Consider the following 21,511-nt stretch of genomic DNA (forward strand, 5'->3'; position numbering starts at 1 on the left):
CTGATGTGAAAGCAGCGGTGCATCAGTGGCTACGCGCTCAACCAAAGACATTTTTTGTTGACGGAATTATGTGTGTATATATATATATATATATATATAATCCTTCTATATAAAAGCGGTCGGGATTGTCCTTCCGTCCCGTGAGTGCTACGCAGGCACAGAGTTTCACACACGCCCCGTCAATTTTGCAATGCACGATGGGATTTGTAGTTTTGTTTTTCCAGGTAAAAGATGATTTTCTACTCCAGACTGTGCGATATCTTCTTCTTCTTTCTTACTTTATAAAAGCGGTCGGGATTGTCCTTCCGTCCCGTGAGTGGAAAGCATAGCGGTATTCCGCTTATCACAGACTTACTACTTACGGTACGAAGCGACATGATGTGAGCAGAGTTCTGGTGCTCCCATCGTTCCCTTGCTTTTGTGCGCGATGCCCTGGAAAATAGATAAAATTATGTCTCTGGAAATAATTAATGTTGATGGAGTACAAATGACTCATCGCGTAGTAAATATCAGGGGGGTTCAAAAGGGCGACCTCAATATAGAAAAAAAGTTTAAATTTCATCACAAAAATAACAGAAACTACGAGTATTAAAGTAATACCGCTCAAATGCAATATAACCAAATTAATGAGTTTGTATAAAATATCAAATTGATCTACATATTGAATTGCCTTAAGAAGTAGTAAACTTAAAAGTCGGTCGCCATTAAAGTCGGGTCAGCCTAGTATATATATATATCTTGTCACACATTTAGGAGTCAGTCAAAAAGCCTAAAGGTAAGTGAAACATCGCGAGACAAAGGGTTGTCACGTGGTATTTACCCGAATCTCTTGACCACTTCCTGTTTTCATTACCATTCTGTATATAAACGCCATTTTGTTTCATTTACTTTGTCAATTGCTACCATTACAGTACTTTTGATCATTTCAACCATTTTTATTGCTTTATTTTTGTCTGTTGGACAATATACGGGGACAATCCCCAAAACTTCATTTTTGTGGAGCTTCTTTTTTCTTTATATTCCACAATCTATATATCTCTATATATTATATATATATTTTCATTGCATTCGTAGTATGAGTCCCGACCTGATTGTATGGGTGGTTACCTACCAGGTAATGCATGTGGTTGGTCTGCCATTCGGCAAACATCCCCACACAATCAGGTCGGGACTCAGACTATGAATGAAATGAATATAATTACTCCGATCTACAGGCTGTAAAATAAAAATGAACTACACACCGTGGCGCAGCGCAAAGGGGCTTCGTCTCTGACGCTGACGTCTGAGGTTCGCTCCCTGCAAGGGGAGCAGTGGAGTGTGTACACCTGATGAGCCCAAATAAGGGCGAAACACGTATTGCGTAACGTTTGCATTATTTGGCAGTAAAACTATGCAACATATATCTATATCTATATATATATATATATCTATATATATATATATATATATACATACACAGTGGAACCTTGGTTTGCGAGTAATTTGGTTTACGAGTGTTTTGCAAGACGAGCTAAATTTTTTAATAAATTTTGACTTGATAAAAGAGCGATGTCTTGCAATACGAGTAGTATGGATACACTTTGTCTGCTGAGCGTCATGTGATCACAACTGAGCTGATGGTTCTTCTCTCGTCCATCCGTCCGTCTCTCTATCTCTCTCTCCCCCCCCCTTATCTCTCTCTCTCTCTCTCCTTATCTCTCTCTCTTCTCTTGAGGGCAATCGTCTCCTATTCTCCGTCTGCATGTCCGCAATCTTTTTGGATACGCTTATACGGCGAACTGCTACAGCGCTGGGAGACTGCAATTGCTTTGGGACACTCTTCCAAGTGTCGTCCCGTTGGGTGGAATCCCACAAGAGTTTAGAAACTCACACCAGCCATGATCATTTTTAAAGGTAAAGTGCAGTTTAATTTGTTTTATGTATTTTTACTTTATATTTTGTATTAATCATTTTTATATGAATAGTTTTGGGTTGTGGGACGAATCATCTGAGTTTCCATTATTTCTTATGGGGAAATTCACTTGGACTGTGAGCACATTTCCAGAACAAATTATGTTTGCAAACCGAGGTTCCACTCTGTATATATATATATATATATATATATATATATATATATACTGTAAACACACACACATATATACATGGACACACTATGACACACACTCACACACAATCACAGAGCTGGAGTGACCGGTATTGAAGACGACTGGCAGTCGAAATGCAGCAGCAGTCATGGAGGCTTTGGGCTCGGTCTGGATGGAGCCCAACATAGCCAGGGATCGGAGAGCTACAGGACCAGTGTGAATGGCAGCTGCACCTGCAGGTAGTGCGACTCCCCTGTTGCGAAGATCGATGGGAGAAGCCAGGGAGCCGCCAGGTAGAAAGAAGAAGGCACCGTGGAAAATTCATAAAGGATTATGTAAATGGAAATCACTCTGAGCGTAGGAGCCCTCTCACCTTCCAGGAAAGAAGGAAGTGCATACATATAATGTAAAGAAGAACTCAGGATTAAAACATTTTTTTATTTTATTTTATTTTAACAGGCTGGTTAATGTGAGGCTGGTTAAGAGGGATTGTACTGTATTCTAATTTTCTGTTGTTATTGGTTCTCAGAATGATTTTGTTTGCTTTAGGTTGCCTTATTGCAGTGTATCTTGCATTTTTGTTTCTCGCAACCCAATTTTGCCTTTTGGATATGCACCCCCACCCCACCCCAGACAATCACTGCCATTGTTGTCCAGGGAGATACTTATCCCCTTGCAAGCGGCAAAACGTCGTAAGGCTCTCCACAAACCATTCGTGACCCTTTCTCATTCAGTACATCACAAATTGGTATGACCCAAGTTCAGACATCACGTGACTCATAAACCCACAGCTTATGAAACACTGCCTTATGGGAATATCCTTTGGCGTTTCACTTTTGGATATTCTTCTTTAACCTCTTTGGTGTTAACTCTGAGCTTCTTCTTGGCTGTTTTTTTTTTTTACTGTAACATGGCTTTCTCATAACTTCATTTTAGTTTAATCCTGATTCTCTGTATATTCAATTAATTATCATTACTATTCATGGTGGGTCCAAATTCCGTACTAACCCCTACTCTCTCTTCTGTTCTTTTTCCAGTTTTCTGTGGTGACGACCTGTGCCACCACCACCTGATCAAAGCACCGTGATGTCCCTACATTGATGGATTAAATGCCAGAAGTCCACATGACCGTCATAATCAAGTCCTTCCATGAGAACCCTGAATACCATGAGGACTGATCATTTATGTTAGGTAGAATGCCCAGAGGGGGCTGGTCAGGTGGTCTCGTGGTCTGGAACCCCTGCAGATTTTATTTCTTCTCCAGCCATCTGGAGTTTTTTTTTGTTTCTTCTGTCCTCCCTGGCCATCAGACCTTACTCTTATTCTATGTTAATTAGTGTTCTCTGATTTTAATTCTTACTTTGTCTCTTTTCTTCATCACGTAAAGCACTTTGAGCTCATTATTTGTATGAAAATGTGCTATAGAAATAAATGTTTTAGTTGTTTGGTTAATTTCTCATTACAAGTGTATGTTTGAACTTGCCTTATGCTAACATTTTATGTTCCAATAAAAAAAAAAAAACTTGACTTAATTATTCTTCCAGTCTTAATTATCATAAATTAGATTTAGAAGTCTAAATTAAGTTTAATTGCATGGTTAAAGATTGCCTTTAAATGGTTCAACCTTTAAGGTGTAGGAGAACATCAGCTCCCAATAATTAAGGACTGATTCCAAATGACAATTACATGTAAATCTTCCAAGGTGTTAAATTTAACTTGATTTGATCAGGGCAGCATATTCAGTTTTCAGTTTATATTATTGTCTGAATCTGAATTCAAAAACGTAAACCGACGTGCAGGCACTTGCTGTGTTCGTTTGTTTTGAGGATTTAAATACTCGACATCTTTGAAGTAAAAACCAAAATGGTCTGCTGATATTTTAAAATGAGTACACATCAAACATGTGGTCTGCCACAAAATTATATTTAATAGCCCACCTGTGAATCGTCCTGAATATCCCCACAGTAGAATTGAAACCACTTTAGAAAGATTTACTTCTTTTGAAAATAAGCATAAAAGAAATCTGCAATCTCTCCGATGCTCATACAAATCCCAAATTTTATGCTGACTTGTTGCAAAGTGGGTAGGCAGGAACTGCAAGAGGCTGTCATGGCTCAGCCGGGTTTCCTCCCTTGGCTGGTGTTCAGATTCGGATTTTAGGGCTCTTTTTAATTCTTTTATTTATGTTAATGATACTCCTGCCGATTATGCGCATTATTCTTTGCTTGGGGTTTTGCTTATGTATGTAAGCTGCCTTTGTTAAGTCCCATGTGATTTGTGGGTGATCCCCTTATCCCCAAGAGGCAGGGTCACCTGCCAATCACCACCAAGATTTGCACTCTGCCCTATAAATCCGGAGGGTCTCATATAATTCCTGAGTAAAGTGTAGTGGAAGCTCGGTTAAGAAGGGAGGTGATGATTAACGAGCAGCAGGATGGTTTCATGTCAGGAAAGAGCACCACAGATGTGATGTTTGCTTTCAGGGTGTTGATGGAGAAGTACAGAGGCGGCCAGAAGGAGTTGGATTGTGTCTTTGTGGACCTGCAGAAAGCAAATGACAGGGGGTCTTGAGAGGAGCTGTGGTATTGTATGAGGAAGTCGGGAGTGGCAGAGAAGTACCTAAGAGTGGTACAGGATATGAACGAGGGAAGTGTGACAGTGGTGAGGTCTGTGGTAAGAGTGATGGAGGTGGGATTACATCAGGGATCGGCTCTGAGCCCTTTCTTATTTGCAATGGTGACGGACAGGCTGACAGACGAGATTAGACAGGAGTCCCCGTGGACTGTGAAGTTTGCTGATGACATTGTGATCTGCAGGTTGAGGAGACCCTGGAGAGGTGGAGATATGAGAGGAGAGGAATGAAGGTCAGTAGGATACCAAGACAGAATACATGTGTGTGAATGAGAGGGAGGTCAGTGGAATGGTGAGGATGAGGGAGTAGAGTTGGCGAAGGTGGAGGAGTTTAAATACTTGGGATCAACAGTACAGAGTAATGGGGAGTGTGAAAGAGAAGTGAAGAAGAGAGTGCAGACAGGGTGGAGTGGGTGGAGAAGAGTGTCAGGAGTGATTTGTGACAGACGAGTATCAGCAAGAGTGAAAGGGAAGGTCTACAGGACGATAGTGAGACCAGTTATGTTATATGGGCTGGAGACAGTGGCACAGGAGACAGAGCTGGAGGTGGCAGAGTTAAAGATGCTAAAATTTGCATTGCGTGTGACGAGGATGAACAGGATTAGAAATGATGACATTAGAGCGTCAGCTCAGGTTGGACGGTTGGGAGACAAAGTCAGAGAGGCGAGGTTGCGATGGTTTGGACATGTGCAGAGTAGAGATGAGTAGGTATACTGGGAGAAGGGTGCTAAGGATAGAGCTGGCAGACAAGAGGAGAAGAGGAAGGCCTAAGAGAAGGTTTATGGATGTGGTGAGAGAGGACATGCAGGTGATGGGGGTGACAGAATAAGATGACCTGCTGTGGCGACCCCTAACAGGAGCAGCCGAAAGAAGAAGAAGATGATCTGTATCTAAATTAAAAAAAAAAAAACTGTCTGGCAATTGTCATCTGGGACTGAATAGAGACAGCCACATCCCACCCGGGTTGTATAATTCTTTGTATTGTCTTACATTTTCTGTTATTGGCTCAGATGCAAATAAATAATTTTTAAGTAAAAACGTAAAAGCCAGTGTTTCTTTCTTTGTTTGACTGCCATCAGCATAGCCGAGACCAAAACTGTCCATTCCTTGTTTAGCTGTCCCCACTTATGGGCACAAAAGGAAGGTAAAACTGGGCTGAAGTAAAAGTTTGGAAGAAAGGACAGTCCCAGTCAGTGAGCTGTCGGCCATTAGAGGTCCCTGGGATTAAATACAGAAGGTGCAAGATGGACTGTGAGACATGCGAGAGGCTAAAGGTAATGGCTGTATACAGTAGCTTGCTTCAACAATTTTCCTTATTCCCCCATTAAGAAAAAAAAAAAAGCCTAAGAGGTTATGACGTGTATGAGGATCACGATACAGGCAATCAGATAGCACACACACTCTAACAAGCCCCCTTATTACCTCTACTGAAGTAAAAGTCGGACCCTTACCTTGAATTGCAGCACAACTGTAGCATGTCCCGGTTATTCATTAAGACCTGCAGCAGCACAAGGAAAGCCTTTGCACGAATGGCTGGCGAAGGACCCTCAAGTAATCGAATGACTTTTGTAACTAAATCCTGGAAAACAGAAACTGTGCGTTACAAACGGTGCTCTACAATGACAAAAGAAATGCCAAATACATAAGAGTATAACTTTTTAAAGAGTCTGCTTGGCCTGACAGATGCATATTTGAAATACCGATAACCCTTACTGTATGTTCCTTGCAGCCAGAATAACTGAGGCTGAGAATCCTTAATCAGAAATTCAACAATGTGAAACTTTTTGAGTGCCAACATGATGCCACAAGTGGAAGATTTCACACCAGGGTTCTCTCTTATAAAGTTCTGCTTGGATTCGAGCGTGAAGACATGCATACGGCAACAAGTGGATGTGAATAACAAACAGTATGCGCGGATTCAAACATTTTTTCTTTCGGAGAGGAATGGGGGCGAGTCCCCATAAAACTTAAGAGTGTCACAAACCAACAAAACACAAACGATGATCCAGCGGGAACAGTCATGCGAAGTACTGAGCACCTCAAGGGAAGAGACATGCGCCAGATAATCGGGTTTGGTTGTTGGGGCCGTACCCCGTGAAGCATCGAGTACCACTTAGCCCCAAAAACAAAGGGTAGGGTACCCAACAGTCTGCCACACAGCTTATCTATAAGCTAAGGTGGCCATGATGGCATTGCAGTTGGGCCGCTGCAGACCCCGGATGAAATCTAAGAAACCCCCAAATGCTCCAAAGATCACACTCGATTCACAGTGGTAGCATTGCAGGTGGGCCGCAGCGGATTCTGGACATAAACCCCCACCCCCACCACGGCCTGCTCTCACGATTGCGCTCAATTCAGGAGAAGCATTGACGATAGCACTTAAATTTTTTCACATCTGACCAGCTTGGCAAGGGTGACTGTGTTTCTGGCAAACGTCAGCTAAATAAATGGTATCCAATACCTGAGGGCAGGTGTAAAAAGGCAGTGTGTGGCATGGAGCGTCACACCAGCTGGGCAAGAGTGACTGTGTTTGCACTGAGAGCCTATAAGCCATCCACAAAGAAAATGGGGATACGTTGTACCAGAATTGTACTGGTCTGAAGTATGGCTGTTTCGGGATTGGTTTTGAATCAAAGGCCATTCTGTATCATGACGCCCTATTGGTCTGTGGATTTGGACAGAGAATGTATAAATTTGGTCACTTCACCTCCCTCCCTTCCTCTTCCTCTCTCATACCATGGCCATGCAGAGAATACCACAATGATGAGCACAACTCGGCAGCCATATTGAGACAGGCATGCGGATTATCTTGAAGAAAGCAGATGTGGCAGAAGCACTTGGTTGGCGCCGATCTGACACAGTCCGACACCAGAGGTAGAGGTGAAAAAGAAAATAAAGATTTTATTTTTCTTCCTCTGGTGGATGTCGTCTTCCCCGTGTCCCTCAGCTACAGCACAGTCCCAAAACACGCCAAACAAGAACACCAACACTCTTGTCTTCCTCCACTCCTCCCAGGCCGCTTTGTCCTCCTCCCGACTCTGGCACCCCGAGTAGTGGCTGCAGGCTCCCTTTATAGCCCACCCGGAAGTGCTGCAGGTGGCAATTAACCTAAATTAGGCTGCACTTCCGGGAGTGGCTGCGTTACCGGCCACCCGGGCTCAGGAAGCCTTGCAGCTCCCCCTGGCGGCGGCCACAGAGCCCAACAGGGATGAGCTCCAGTGTTCCAGGATAGTGGCCCCGATGCAACCCTAGGGGGCTTTCACCAAGTGTTCTGGGGGACGTAGCGTAAATCCCATGGCTGCTCCCCCAGATCTAGTGTCAAAGGAGCGTCCCGGCCGTCCGCCACACAGAGTAGAAATGATGACTCGACCAGAGACATGTGAGTAACTACAAGTCTGTGTGCCGCCTGAAAGTGCACATCTAGCATTTATCAGGATGCACGGTTTGCAATATTCACATTATTATTATTTTATGACTATTAACAATAATACATTATTAAAATGGGCAACTTAACTCCTGCTTGTCCTTTTACTGTCTAATTGCCGGAGGTTATAGATGTAGAAGTGCTAAAGAACCATAGCTTACAAACAGTGGAAAGTCTATGGGAGTTGAGGCAATCTGTTAAAGCCGACACGATGAAGAATAGAATGCCTTTATTTTTTATTGTCACTATTATACACATGCACAATGAAATTATAGGCAGCTCCTTCAGTGCAGACATACAGTGGTGTGAAAAACTATTTGCCCCCTTCCTGATTTCTTATTCTTTTGCATGTTTGTCACACAAAATGTTTCTGATCATCAAACACATTTAACCATTAGTCAAATATAACCCAAGTAAACACAAAATGCAGTTTTTAAATTATGGTTTTATTATTTAGGGAGAAAAAAAATCCAAACCTACATGGCCTTGTGTGAAAAAGTAATTGCCCCCTGAACCTAATAACTGGTTGGGCCACCCTTAGCAGCAATAACTGCAATCAAGCGTTTGCGATAACTTGCAATGAGTCTTTTACAGCGCTCTGGAGGAATTTTGGCCCACTCATCTTTGCAGAATTGTTGTAATTCAGCTTTATTTGAGGGTTTTCTAGCATGAACCGCCTTTTTAAGGTCATGCCATAGCATCTCAATTGGATTCAGGTCAGGACTTTGACTAGGCCACTCCAAAGTCTTCATTTTGTTTTTCTTCAGCCATTCAGAGGTGGATTTGCTGGTGTGTTTTGGGTCATTGTCCTGTTGCAGCACCCAAGATCGCTTCAGCTTGAGTTGACGAACAGATGGCCGGACATTCTCCTTCAGGATTTTTGGTAGACAGTAGAATTCATGGTTCCATCTATCACAGCAAGCCTTCCAGGTCCTGAAGCAGCAAAACAACCCCAGACCATCACACTACCACCACCATATTTTACTGTTGGTATGATGTTCTTTTCTGAAATGCTGTGTTCCTTTTACGCAGATGTAACGGACATTTGCCTTCCAAAAGTTCAACTTTTGTCTCATCAGTCCACAAGGTATTTTCCCAAAAGTCTTGGCAATCATTGAGATGTTACTTAGCAAAACTGAGACGAGCCCTAATGTTCTTTCTGCTTAACAGTGGTTTGCGTCTTGGAAATCTGCCATGCAGGCCGTTTTTGCCCAGTCTCTTTCTTATGGTGGAGTCGTGAACACTGACCTTAATTGAGGCAAGTGAGGCCTGCAGTTCTTTAGACGTTGTCCTGGGGTCTTTTGTGACCTCTCGGATGAGTCGTCTCTGCACTCTTGGGGTCATTTTGGTTGGCCAGCCACTCCTGGGAAGGTTCACCACTGTTCCATGTTTTTGCCATTTGTGGATAATGGCTCTCACTGTGGTTCACTGGAGTCCCAAAGCTTTAGAAATGGCTTTATAACCTTTACCAGACTGATAGATTTCAATTACTTCTGTTCTCATTTGTTCCTGAATTTCTTTGGATCTTGGCGTGATGTCTAGCTTTTGAGGTGCTTTTGGTCTACTTCTCTGTGTCAGGCAGCTCCTATTGAAGGGATTTCTTGATTGAAACAGGTGTGGCAGTAATCAGGAAATTGAACTCAGGTGTGATACACCACAGTTAGGTGATTTTTGAACAAGGGGGCAATTACTTTTTCACACAGGGCCATGTAGGTTTGGATTTTTTTTCTCCCTAAACAATAAAAACCATCATTTAAAAACTGTATGTTGTGTTTACTTGGGTTATATTTGACTAATGGTTAAATGTGTTTGATGATCAGAAACATTTTGTGTGACAAACATGCAAAAGAATAAGAAATCAGGAAGGGGGCAAATAGTTTTTCAGACCACTGTATATGTAGAACACAACAAGCAAATAAACAAATGGTGCAAAACATTGCAAAAGGTTGCCAAGAAGTTGCAAAAAAAAGTTCTGCAACGCTATATACATATGGAAAGAATAATAACTATTGCACTACTGGGTTATTGCACAGTATTTAAATACTGGAAAGAATAAATAACTAGATAGATACTTTATTAATCCCAAGAGGAAATTCCCATACTCCAGCAGCAGCATACTGATAATAACAATATTAAATATCAGAGTGATAACAATGCAGGTATAACAGACAATAACTTTGGATAATGTTAACGTTTACCCCCGAGTCTCAAAGTGTGGGGTCTCCTCAGTCTGTCGCTGAAGCTGCTCCTCTGTCTGGAGATGATCCTGTTCAGTGGATGCAGTGGATTCTCCATGACTGGCAGGAGTCTGCTCAGCGCCCGTCGCTCTGCCACAGATGTCAAACTGTCCATCTCGGTGCCTACAATAGAGACTGCCTTCCTCACCAGTTTGTCCAGGTGTGAGGCGTCCGTCTTCTTTATGCTGCCTCCCCAGCACACCATCGCGTAGAAGAGGGCACTCGCCACAACCATCTGATAGAACATCTGCAGCAACTTATTACAGATGTTGAAGGACGCCAACCTTCTAAGGAAGTATAGTCAGCTCTGTCCTCTCTTACACAGAGCATCAGTATTGGCAGTCCAGTCCAATTTATCACCAGGTATCTATAGGTCTGCACCCTCTGTACAGTCACCTCTGACGATCATGGGGTCCATGAGGGGCCTGGTCCTCCTAAAATCCACCACCAGCTCCTTGGTTTTGCTGGTGTTCAGTTGTAGGTGGTTTGAGTCGCACTATTTAGCAAAGTCCTTGATTAGGTTCCTGTACTCCTCCTCCTGCCCACTCCTGATGCAGCCCACCATAGCAGTGTTGGCAGTGAACTTTTGCATGTGGCAGGACTCCGAGTTGTATTGGAAGTCCGATGAATATAGTCAATAACTTTGTATAAAGTTAACCTTTGCCCCCCCGGGTGGAACTGAAGAGTCGCATAGTGTGGGGTCTCCTCAGTCTGTCAGTGGAGCAGGACGGTGACAGCAGTCTGTCGCTGAAGCTGCTCCTCTGTCTGGAGATGATCCTGTTCAGATGATGCAGTGGATTCTCCATGATGGACAGGAGCCTGCTCAGCGCCCGTTGCTCTGCCACAGATGTCAAACTGTCCAGCTTTATTCCTACAATAGAGCCTGCCTTCCTCACCAGTTTGTCCAGGCGTGAGGCGTCCCCCTTCTTCGGAGAAAGTCCAGTCCCCTGCGGTGCTCCTGTGCTGCTGACCACAATGTCAGACCTGCAGTTCCCGAGACGCACATACTGAGGTCTGTCTGTAAGATAGTCCATGATCCATGCCACCAGGTATGAATTTACTCCCATCTCTGTCAGCTTGTCCCTAAGGAGCAGAGGTTGGATGGTGTTGAAGAACATAATTCTTACATTACTATTGCACTACTGGGTTATTGCACATAATTTAAATATTGCACAATAATGATGATCATGTGCAGTGAGTAGTGGATGTTGGACCCTGAGAGTAATGATATTGTACAGTATACAGAGTAATATAAAGGCGCTATATAGGCGCCTCGCCTAACCCAGGAGGCACGTATAAACCAAAAGACTTATTTTTCTTCAGCTGGAGGGCACGTCTTCCCAGTAATCCCTCCAGCCACAACACAGTCCCCAGCACCAATAAGTCACAACACCACTATCCTCTCTCTGACCACCACTCCTCCACAAGCTTAGTCCTCCTCCTACCGACTCTGGCCGTCGAGTGGTGGTCTCTGGCTCCCTTTTGTCAGGCACCCGGAAGTGCTCCAGATGGTTGATTGCTGGCCTCCAGCTGCACTTCCAGGTGCGGCGAAACCAGTGCCCAAAAGGGGCCAGTCGCTCCTGCTGTAGCACCCCCTGACGGCGCCTGCAGAACCCCACAGAATTCCAAACCCCATGAAGCCCTGGGGGAGTCGGAGGCACCGCTGCAAACCCAGGGTTGCTGCCACCTAGCGTCCAGGAGGATATACTGGTCTTCCCATTCTTGTCCCCCTGGCAGATGTGGTGAAGGGGCGTCCCGGCCAGGCATGGGCTCCGGCCATCTGTCACAACAGATATTGCAGAGTTATTATCAGTACCATTTAGATGTTGGATATTGCACAGTGGATAGATAGAAGGAAGTCCAGGGGTTGGGGGGTTAGACTGTGTAGTCAGTGAATGTGTGAGTTTAGAATGGTTATGGCTTTTGGGAAAAAACTCTTTTTGAGTCTGTTTGTCCTTGTTGTGATGCACCTGCAGTACAAAAGGGAACTAATATAATACTGTACCAAGACAAAACAGAAAAGAAGGGCAGGCGGTGCACTAAGAGGGGTATCGTTAGATCGAGGGCAGAAGGACCACAGGACGTCAGCCAGGCATTTGAGTTGTGTGGTATGCTTGTCTCGACTGTCAAAACACAGACCAAAAATTACAAAAAAAAAAAAACAAAGCGCATTTATGTAAAGTGTCACGGGATGCCCTGTGATACAAATAAAAGAATATTTTAATGTTGCTTTTAAAAATAAAAATGCTTCATATCACAGAAAATCTATATAGTCTCTCGGAAAACACTAATTGCCCTGTAAATGTTAATCTAATGGCTGAAATAATACAGAAGACCTGAATTAGCATCCCTACTACTTCAATAATTGTCAAGCAATACTAAAATAATTACGCTGGAGCCAACTGCATGAACAATGAAAGCTAATTGAACGGCGATGGCCATTACAGATTTGCAGTCTTTATTGATCGCTTTGATTAAGACTTCACAAAGTGAACACGGCTTGCTGGTAAACACAGATGCATGTAATCAGCATCAAATGTCAATCATGGAAACCAATTATAACAAAATTGGAAAGCGTGCAGCAAGCTCTCACAGCGGGGTTCCTTCCCAGCCTGCCTTTTGCTTGCTTGTTTTGCTGGCCTTTTCTTGCTGTACAGCTCCACAACAATCCATAAATCCAATAATCATCATGGAAATTGCCGGAGTGCGTCAAATTGGAAGGAAATGGTGCCATTTGGAAGTAATGCATCTTGGTGCTTATCAAATTAGCATCTCTCCTGGTATAATCAGTCGGTTACACACAGAATAAACAAAAATCAAAGAATCCAAACTCTTAAATTACTTTTTGTGTATGTGTGTGTGCAAAGTTAACTTGACACTTCACGGTTTCTCTCACAGAGCACCTGTCATGGCGCTGCTGCCCAAAATCTTTTGGAATGATTAGACCCGAAAGAAAGCGGCTAAGCAGAAAAAACCCAAAATCCAACTTAATGCCCAATTTAGCTGTCAAAAATGTGGTGCAGCAGAGCGCTGAGTGGCAAACAGGTGGGATTTACTTCTAAATTGGATCAGACACGTAAACTCCAAAACATTCAGCGAGTGCAGACAATTCTTTTTTTTTTGTTTTTACCTTTTCCTGGACGAGTCTCTGCAGATGAACTCCAGACAGCAACATGGCGGAGAACATGGTAAGCATGCATTGCTGAACACGGCTGATTCCCAAAGCCAGAGTATTTAGAACAGCTGGAAGGCCGACCTTGTCAATCACACTCTGGAAAGCACCGACAGTGTGGCGAGAGATCCTGCACAGCGCCTGAAGAATACAAATGAATAAAACAAATTAATGAAACGAAAAGTCAATGAACTGAATCACATCACACATATGGGTAATTAGTAACAGGCTTTAATTGCTACTGCCATGGGGTGCGCCAGTCACTGGGGCCAAGGGGGGGCCATTCCACCAGGTCGGCATCTACACACTATGGCTGGCCAGAGCTACCAACGTGTACTTCATCTTTCCTTCGCTTTTGACACAGTAAATTAGGGTTTCTTAAAATTCTTTTTTCCTTTTGTGGTGGTCCAGGATAGCTTTGCACTCCTTGGCAGCTTCTGAGAGCCAACAGAGGATGAGCCGGGCAAATGAGGACACGCACACAGATGCAAAGTGTTTAAGTGCTTTTATTAAAACCAAACAAGTGTCCCGAGTGCAGTGCTTCATCGAACAACAAAGGATTTCTAAACACCTGTGTCTGTTTGCTATATGGTTGCAAGACATGGATGCTATCCAGTGACCTGAGATGAAGACTGGACTCCTTCATGTGCGTCTCTCTGGAAAATCCTTGGGTAGCGTTGGTTTGACTTTGTGTTGCTCATGGAGTTCCGAATAAGGCACATGACCTGCATTTTGAAGGAGCGTCAGTTACGGCACTACGGCCATGGGGCGCGATTCTCCAAGGGTGATCCGGCTCATAACATCCTCCTTGTTGAGGGCCCGAGCAGCTGGACCAGGCCTAGGGCATGCCCACGTAAAACCTGGCTCGGCAGATAGAGGGTCATTTCTGGAGGGTGGGACTGGACTGGAACTGGAAGGGCATGGGGGGTCATGAGGTCGCTGGAAAGGGGTGTGTGGCGCTCCTGATATCTCTGCACAAGGGCGAATGTCTAAGTCTTTAGAGTCCTGGTGCTTCCTGTTTGTGAGACATGGACGCTATCCAGTGACCTGAGATGAAGACTGGACTCCTTTATGTGTGTCTCTCTGGAAAATCCTTGGGTAGCGTTGGTTTGACTTTGTGTTGCTCATGGAGTCCCGAATGAGGCACATGACCTGCATTGTGAGGGAGCGTCAGTTACGGCACTACGGCCATGTGGCGCGTTTCCCCGGGAGTGATCTGGCTCATAATATCCTCATTGTTGGGGACCGAGTGGTTGGACCAGGCCAAGGGGTTGCCCATGTAACACCTGGCTGCGGCAGAAAGAGGGTCATTTCCAGAGGGGGGTCTGGACTGGGGGGTTGCCAACTGGGATCCCGAGTTGTTTCGTCGTGTAGTGGGTGCAGCAATGCACTGTACCGGTGCATGCTCCCCAGCTTGACATGACTTGTCCGTGAGTTTGAAATTCAATAAAAATTCCAACCAAAAGGAAAAAAAATAAAAGCGGAATAAAACCGGTCAACGGGGACTTTCTGCTCTCTCTCGCTTCTCCACCTGGGCCCAGCATGTCTTCCTTCTTTGTCACCATAACAGTCTTGCAACCGGCGGAGAAGTTTGCAGATGTGGTCCAAACTTCCGACTCCCTTCCCGACTGTCAGAACACTCAAAACGTTATCGATCTTTCCTCCACTATGATCTCCTAGCGTCTTTGGGATCCCAAGGAGGGCCACCACCACTGCCAGCATCGGACCAGACTTGTCTATAAATTCAGCGGGGCACGATCTAGACACTGTAGCACTTCATGCTTCCTTATCTGTGAGGCTACCGACCTCGTCTTCCTCACACTGGTTTAGGAACTCGCTACTGCATTCTCACTCATGGTTCTCTCTTTTGGTTTTACTGGACAGACTCCCTTTTCACACTTTAGGTGGAGGGCAGGCGCTTCAATCACCTGTTCTGAGGTCTGACTGAGGCACTTGACCAATCTGCTCACATTTGCACGTGAAGGAGGTGATTGGCTGATTGAGCAATCAACCTCGGAATGGCACATATGCACAAGCAGCACCCACCTGGAGCCTGCATACCCTGGGACTTCCAATTATTTAAGATCTACACCCTTCATAGTGTCTTCGAGACCCAGTCCGTGATTACCGTAAGATCGGTGTGGGGTGGGGTCCCAGCGACAGTCAAAAAACTGTTAACAACCCGTTACTTTAACATGGCTTTCTCACAACTTCATTTTAGTGTAACTGATTTTCTGAATATGCATTGAATTACTATATTTTTTATTATAACTCCACAATCCGTATTAACCCCTACTTTTCTCTGCTGTTCCCTTTCCGGATGTCAGTGGTGGTGATCTGCGCCCCCATCACCTGATCAGGGCACCGTGATGTCCCTACATTGATGGATTGAAGGCCAGAGGTCCACATGACCGTCATTGTCTAATTCTTCCACTTGGAGCCTGAAAACCATGAGGACTGATTGAGATCATCAATGTTAGGGGGGGTGGGTGGTCTCATGGCTTGGAACCCCTGCAGATTTTGTTTTTTATTCTCCAGCCCCCTGGGTTTTTTTGTTTGTTTTTTTATGTTCTCCCTGGCCATTGGACCTTACTTTATTCTTTGTTAATTAGTACAGTAATCCCTCGTTATAACTTTTGTGGCTTCACTCTATCTCGGATTTTATATGTAAGCATATCTAAATATATATCGCAGATTTTTCAGAGCTTCACGGATTTCTGCGGACAATGGGTCTTTTCATTTCTGGTACATACTTCCTCAGTTGGTTTGCCCAGTTAATTTCATACAAGGGACGCTATTGACGGATGGCTGAGAAGCTACCCAATCAGAGCATGTGGTTAAGTTCCTGGGTGCTGATTGGCTCAGCGATGGAGAGCAATATTCGATTCCGCTTTGCGTTAGCCAGCATCTCGTCTCGCTCATTCAGCATCAACGTGTTTCGCTGTGTAAAGAGTTAACTTTTGTGCTCTTTTGTGTTTATCTTTGTGCATAGTCAAGCCCTTCATTATGTCTACAAAACAATCTGCTCCTGCTACTGGGGCCGTGCCCAAGCGCCAACGGAAGATGCTAACGATTGCCAAAAAGGTAAAAGTTTTGTATATGTTGAAGGAAGGGAATAGCTACACTGCTGTAGGACGCCATTATGGCATCAATGAGGCTACGATCCGCAGTGGGGCACAAAGCGAGATGTAAGTGGACATAATAAGGCAGTAGTCCGGATGGAATCTGCTTTAGGGATTTGGATTGAAGAAGAACAACTGCGGTGCTACACAGTCGCCTGAAGTGGCTCCTTTAGAAGAGCTGTAACGCTCTCCTTTGTTGTGCAGTAACATTTATCTCATCGTTATCAGACAAGTCATCGTGTCATTGTTGGTGCGTACCCATAACTAATTTTCTACGTAATTAGTACATGTACGTACGTTTAGTGTAACTGTACACACATTTTATACAATTTTTCTTGCATTGTACGCATTTATTGCTGAAGGCCTGTCTATCGTAATGGCTGTAACATGTGATATCGGAGACGTTTGATATCTTTAAAATAACATTTAGGTTTTATTTATATTTACAAGTTGTAGATTTTTTATTTGTTTTTATATTACCTAATCAATTACAATGTGTTTAAAACTGCATTATGTATTAAATAAAACTCCTCAATGATATACGATACATATGTTTGTGTGTAGTATATAAACAGTGTGTTTAATAATTTCAATGAATCTTACCTAATATCTAAGAGAATATATAGGGTTTATGCTGTATAACTTTGCAGTAAATGCTTATAAGAGTGTGGGAGAGTTTATAAGGGTTTAAAATATATAACAATAACCAGATAAACATATGGTTTTTACTTCGCAGATTTTCACCTTTCACGGTGGGTTCTGGAACGCAATCCCCGCAATCGATGAGGGATCACTGTATTGCCTAATTTTTATATATATATTTTTTTATTCTTCATCTTGTAAAGCACGTTGAGGTGCATAATTTGTATGAAAATGTGCTTTTGAAATAATTGTTGTTGTTCTGGTGCGGTTGGTCCCCCTCGGAGAATTGCCGCTGTCAGTCATAGCAGAGCAATGTCGACTGCTTGGCACTGTCGCCTAATGACTCACCTTTCTTTTTGCCTGCAGCCCAGAAGGTCAACGATGGGAGGACATCTGTCGTCTCTTACGGTTTCCGCTCACCTGAATCCAACCCTTTTGTCAACCCAGCCCGATAACCACCTCTGCCACCATTTTGCTTCAGTGTTGCAACGGACTCACATATGAAAAGGCACCATCGACATTTGCAAATTCTAGATTAGATTTTGTCTTTTTTAAGGTGAACTCACCGAAATAGCAGTAACTCTTAAAGAGTCGACTGTAGAATGAGTGAAGAGGTACCACAGCATAAGTCCAATCTCCCCAGTGAGGAAGCCTTGTGCGTGATAAGAGACAGTCGTACACACGTTCTCTACTATTTTGGCAGCTGTATGATTGACAACTGGTTCTTCCTGTAAAGAAACACAACGGTGTTAAAAAAGATCCAAGATATTTTAAATGCAATCATACAAATAGTTACATACAGTGGATGTAGAAAAGAATCCCCCCCCCCTTTTAAATACAGGTGCCAGTCATAAAATTAGAATATCATGACAAAGTTGATTTATTTCAGTAATTCCATTCAAAAAGTTTAACTTGTATATTAGATTCATTCATTACACACAGACTGATGTATTTCAAATGTTTATTTCTTTTAATTGTGATGATTATAACTGACAACTAATGAAAGTCTCAAATTCAGTATCTCGGAAAATTCGAATATTGTGAAAAGGTTGAATATTGAAGACACCTGGTGCCACACTCACTCTAATCAGCTAATTAACTCAAAAGCCTTTCAATGGTCTCTCAGTCGAGTTCTGTAGGCTACACAATCATGGGGAAGACTGCTGACTTGACAGTTGTCCAAAAGACGACCATTGACACCTGGCACAAGGAGGGCAAGACACAAAAGGTCATTGCTAAAGAGGCTGGCTGTTCACAGAGCTCTGTGTCCAAGCACATTAATAGAGAGGCGAAGGGAAGGACAAGATGTGGTAGAAAAAAGTGTACAAGCAATAGGGATAACCGCTGGTACCCTGGAGAGGATTGTGAAACAAAACTGTGGGGGAGATTCACAAAGAGTGGACTGCAGCTGGAGTCAGTGCTTCAAGGACCACCAGGCACAGACGTATACAAGACATGAGTATCAAGCTGTCGCATTGCTTGTGTCAAGCCACTCTTGAACAAGAGACAGCATCAGAAGCATCTCACTGGACTGCGGCTGAGTGGTCCAAAGTTATGTTCTCTGATGAAAGTCAATTTTCCATTTTCTTTGGAAATCAAGGTCCCAGAGTCTGGAGGAAGAGAGGAGAGGCACAGAATCCACGTTGCTTGAGGTCCAGTGTAAAGTTTCCACAGTCAGTGATGGTTTGGGGTGCCATGTCATCTGCTGGTGTTGGTCCATTGTGTTTTCTGAGGTCCAAGGTCAACACAGCCGTCTACCAGGAAGTTTTAGAGCACTTCATGCTTCCTGCTGCTGACGAACTTTATGGAGATGCAGATTTCATTTTCCAACAGGACCTGGCACCTGCACACAGTGCCAAAGCTACCAGTACCTGGTTTAAGGACCATGGTATCCCTGTTCTTGATTGGCCAGCAAACTCGCCTGACCTTAACCCCATAGAAAATCTATGGGTATTGTGAAGAGGAAGATGCAATACGCCAGACCCAACAATTCAGAAGAGCTGAAGGCCACTATCAGAGCAACATGGGCTCTCATAACACCTGAGCAGTGCCACAGACTGATCGACTCCATGCCACGCCGCATTGCTGCAGTAATCCAGGCCAACTAAATATTGAGTGCTGTACCTGCTCATACTTTTCATGTTCATACCTTTCAGTTGGCCAACATTTCTAAAATCCTTTTTGCGTTGGTCTTAATTGATATTCTAATTTTCCGAGATACTGAATTTGGGACTTTCATTAGTTGTCAGTTATTATCATCAAAATTAAAAGAAATAAACATTTGAAATACATCAGTCTATGTGTAATGAATTAATCTAATATACAAGTTTCACATTTTGAATGGAATTACTGAAATAAATCAACTTTGTCATGATATTCTAATTTTATGACCGGCACCTGTATTCCCATTTTTTTTGGCTTTACAGCCTTAAATGAAAACACACAAACCAATATTTCTTCCCAGCTTTACTTACTCAATGCCACCTCTAACATCCAAGTGAAAGACATCACAGCTACAATTCAGAAAAATTCTAACAAATCAAAAACAAGACCTCCTGAGATGAATAAAGGATCACCGCCCCCCCAATATCAATGTCATTTTGTTGACCCCACTTTTGCTTTAATGACAGCCTTGCGTCTGTTGATTCTTCTCTATCAGCTTTGCACATCTAGATTGTGTAATATTTGCCCCCCCACCCCCCCCCCTGTGAGTGTTGGTGGTCTGCTATCTTCAGATCTTTCCACAGATTTTCACTGTGATTTAGGTCTGGGCTCTGACTGGCCACACCAGGACATTCACTTTTTTCTCCTTCAGCCACCGTGTGGTCAGTTTTGCTGTGTGCTTCGGGTCGTTGACGTGTTGAAAGGTGAATATTCTGCCCATCTTCAACTTTCTGGCACAGGGTAGCAGGTTTTCCTCCAGAATTTGACAGGATTTTGCCCCATCTATTTTTCCTTCTATGCTAACGAGAGCCCCAGGCCCCCCACAACAGGATGCTGCCCCCTCCATGCTTTACTGTAGGTGTGGTGTGTTGTGGATGGTGACCTGCATTGGTGGACCGTTTGGTGTTGAGGCCAAATAGTTTGATTTTGGTCTCATCTGACCATAAGTCCTTTTTCCACTTAGCATCAGAATCTTCAAGGTGCATTCTGGCAAAGCTCAAACGAGCCTTAATGTGGCCTTTCTTGAGAAGTGCGACCCTCCCGAACAAACCACAATTGTGGAGCTCTTGTCAAATTGTTGTCACCTGCACACCATTAATGACCACTCTTTGCTATCAAATCCTGTAACTCCTTCAAAGTGGCCATTGGCCTCTCGGTAGCCTCTCTTACCAGTTTCCTCCTTGCTCTTCCATCCAGTTTGGAGGGTCCAGGGAGGGTCCTAGTAGTTCCAAACACTCGCCACTTCTTTATTATGGACTTTACTGAGCTCCTTGGGATTGATAAAGCCTTTGAGATGTTTTTGTCTCCATCTCCTGCCTTATGTCCATCCACAACTCTGTCCCTGAGGTCTTTTGCCACCCATAGTCAGATGTTTGCTGTCAGTTGCACTACCAAGTAAGGGAATGAATGGACCAGGAACAGCTTCACTAATCACACTCATTACAACTGATCAGAGGTGGAAGGAAGCCAGTAACCGCAATGGAGATGGGGGGCACTGACACCTGACTGAGTTTAAGAGGGCGGTGATCCTTTATTCATCTCAGGAGTTCTTGTTTTTGATTTTTTAAAATTCTTCTGAAGCTGTGATGTCTTTCACTTGGATGTTGTAGATTGCATTGAGTAAGTAAAGCTGGGAAGAAATATTGGTTTGTGTGTTTTCATTTAAGGCTGTAAAGCAAAGAAAAATGGAATATTTCAAAGGGGGTTCTTTTCTATGCCCACTGTATATAAATACACAGCAATATGCATTCATTTATTTCTGTATTTATACTATACTAGCCAACGTACCCATCGTTGCCCGGGTAGAATGGGTTTAGGAAAGGCTTAAGCGTTTTTTTAAATTGTGACCATGTTGTTATGGCTGGCTGGCTGTCTCATCCGCCATCCACTCTGCCTTTGTCCCAATGTCTCTGGTCTCGTAAGTCGAACTCTTGCTCATTTCGAGTCAGATTGGATTCCAGAATTGCACTAACTCAAAAACACTGTCATGTCGGACTCATCCTTTTAGTTCAAGGTATGTAGTTCGTAATGCTAAA

The 21,511-nt window shown here is 43.6% G+C and overlaps 1 protein-coding gene across 1 annotated transcript in view; it reads right to left on the reverse strand.

Annotated features, from left to right (window-relative positions):
* Window positions 1-21,511, reverse strand: part of ulk4 (unc-51 like kinase 4) — a 459,640-nt gene that overhangs the window by 275,263 nt on the left and 162,866 nt on the right. Inside the window, exons 20-22 of the mRNA XM_039736934.1 lie at window positions 17,879-18,040; window positions 13,507-13,689; window positions 6,167-6,294 (exon numbers count right to left, since the gene is read on the reverse strand). Of these exons, the coding sequence (XP_039592868.1) occupies window positions 6,167-6,294; window positions 13,507-13,689; window positions 17,879-18,040 (473 nt within the window). The remainder of the gene's footprint in view (window positions 1-6,166; window positions 6,295-13,506; window positions 13,690-17,878; window positions 18,041-21,511) is intronic.

This window comes from Polypterus senegalus, chromosome 15, assembly GCF_016835505.1.
Source record: "Polypterus senegalus isolate Bchr_013 chromosome 15, ASM1683550v1, whole genome shotgun sequence".
NCBI lineage: Eukaryota > Metazoa > Chordata > Cladistia > Polypteriformes > Polypteridae > Polypterus > Polypterus senegalus.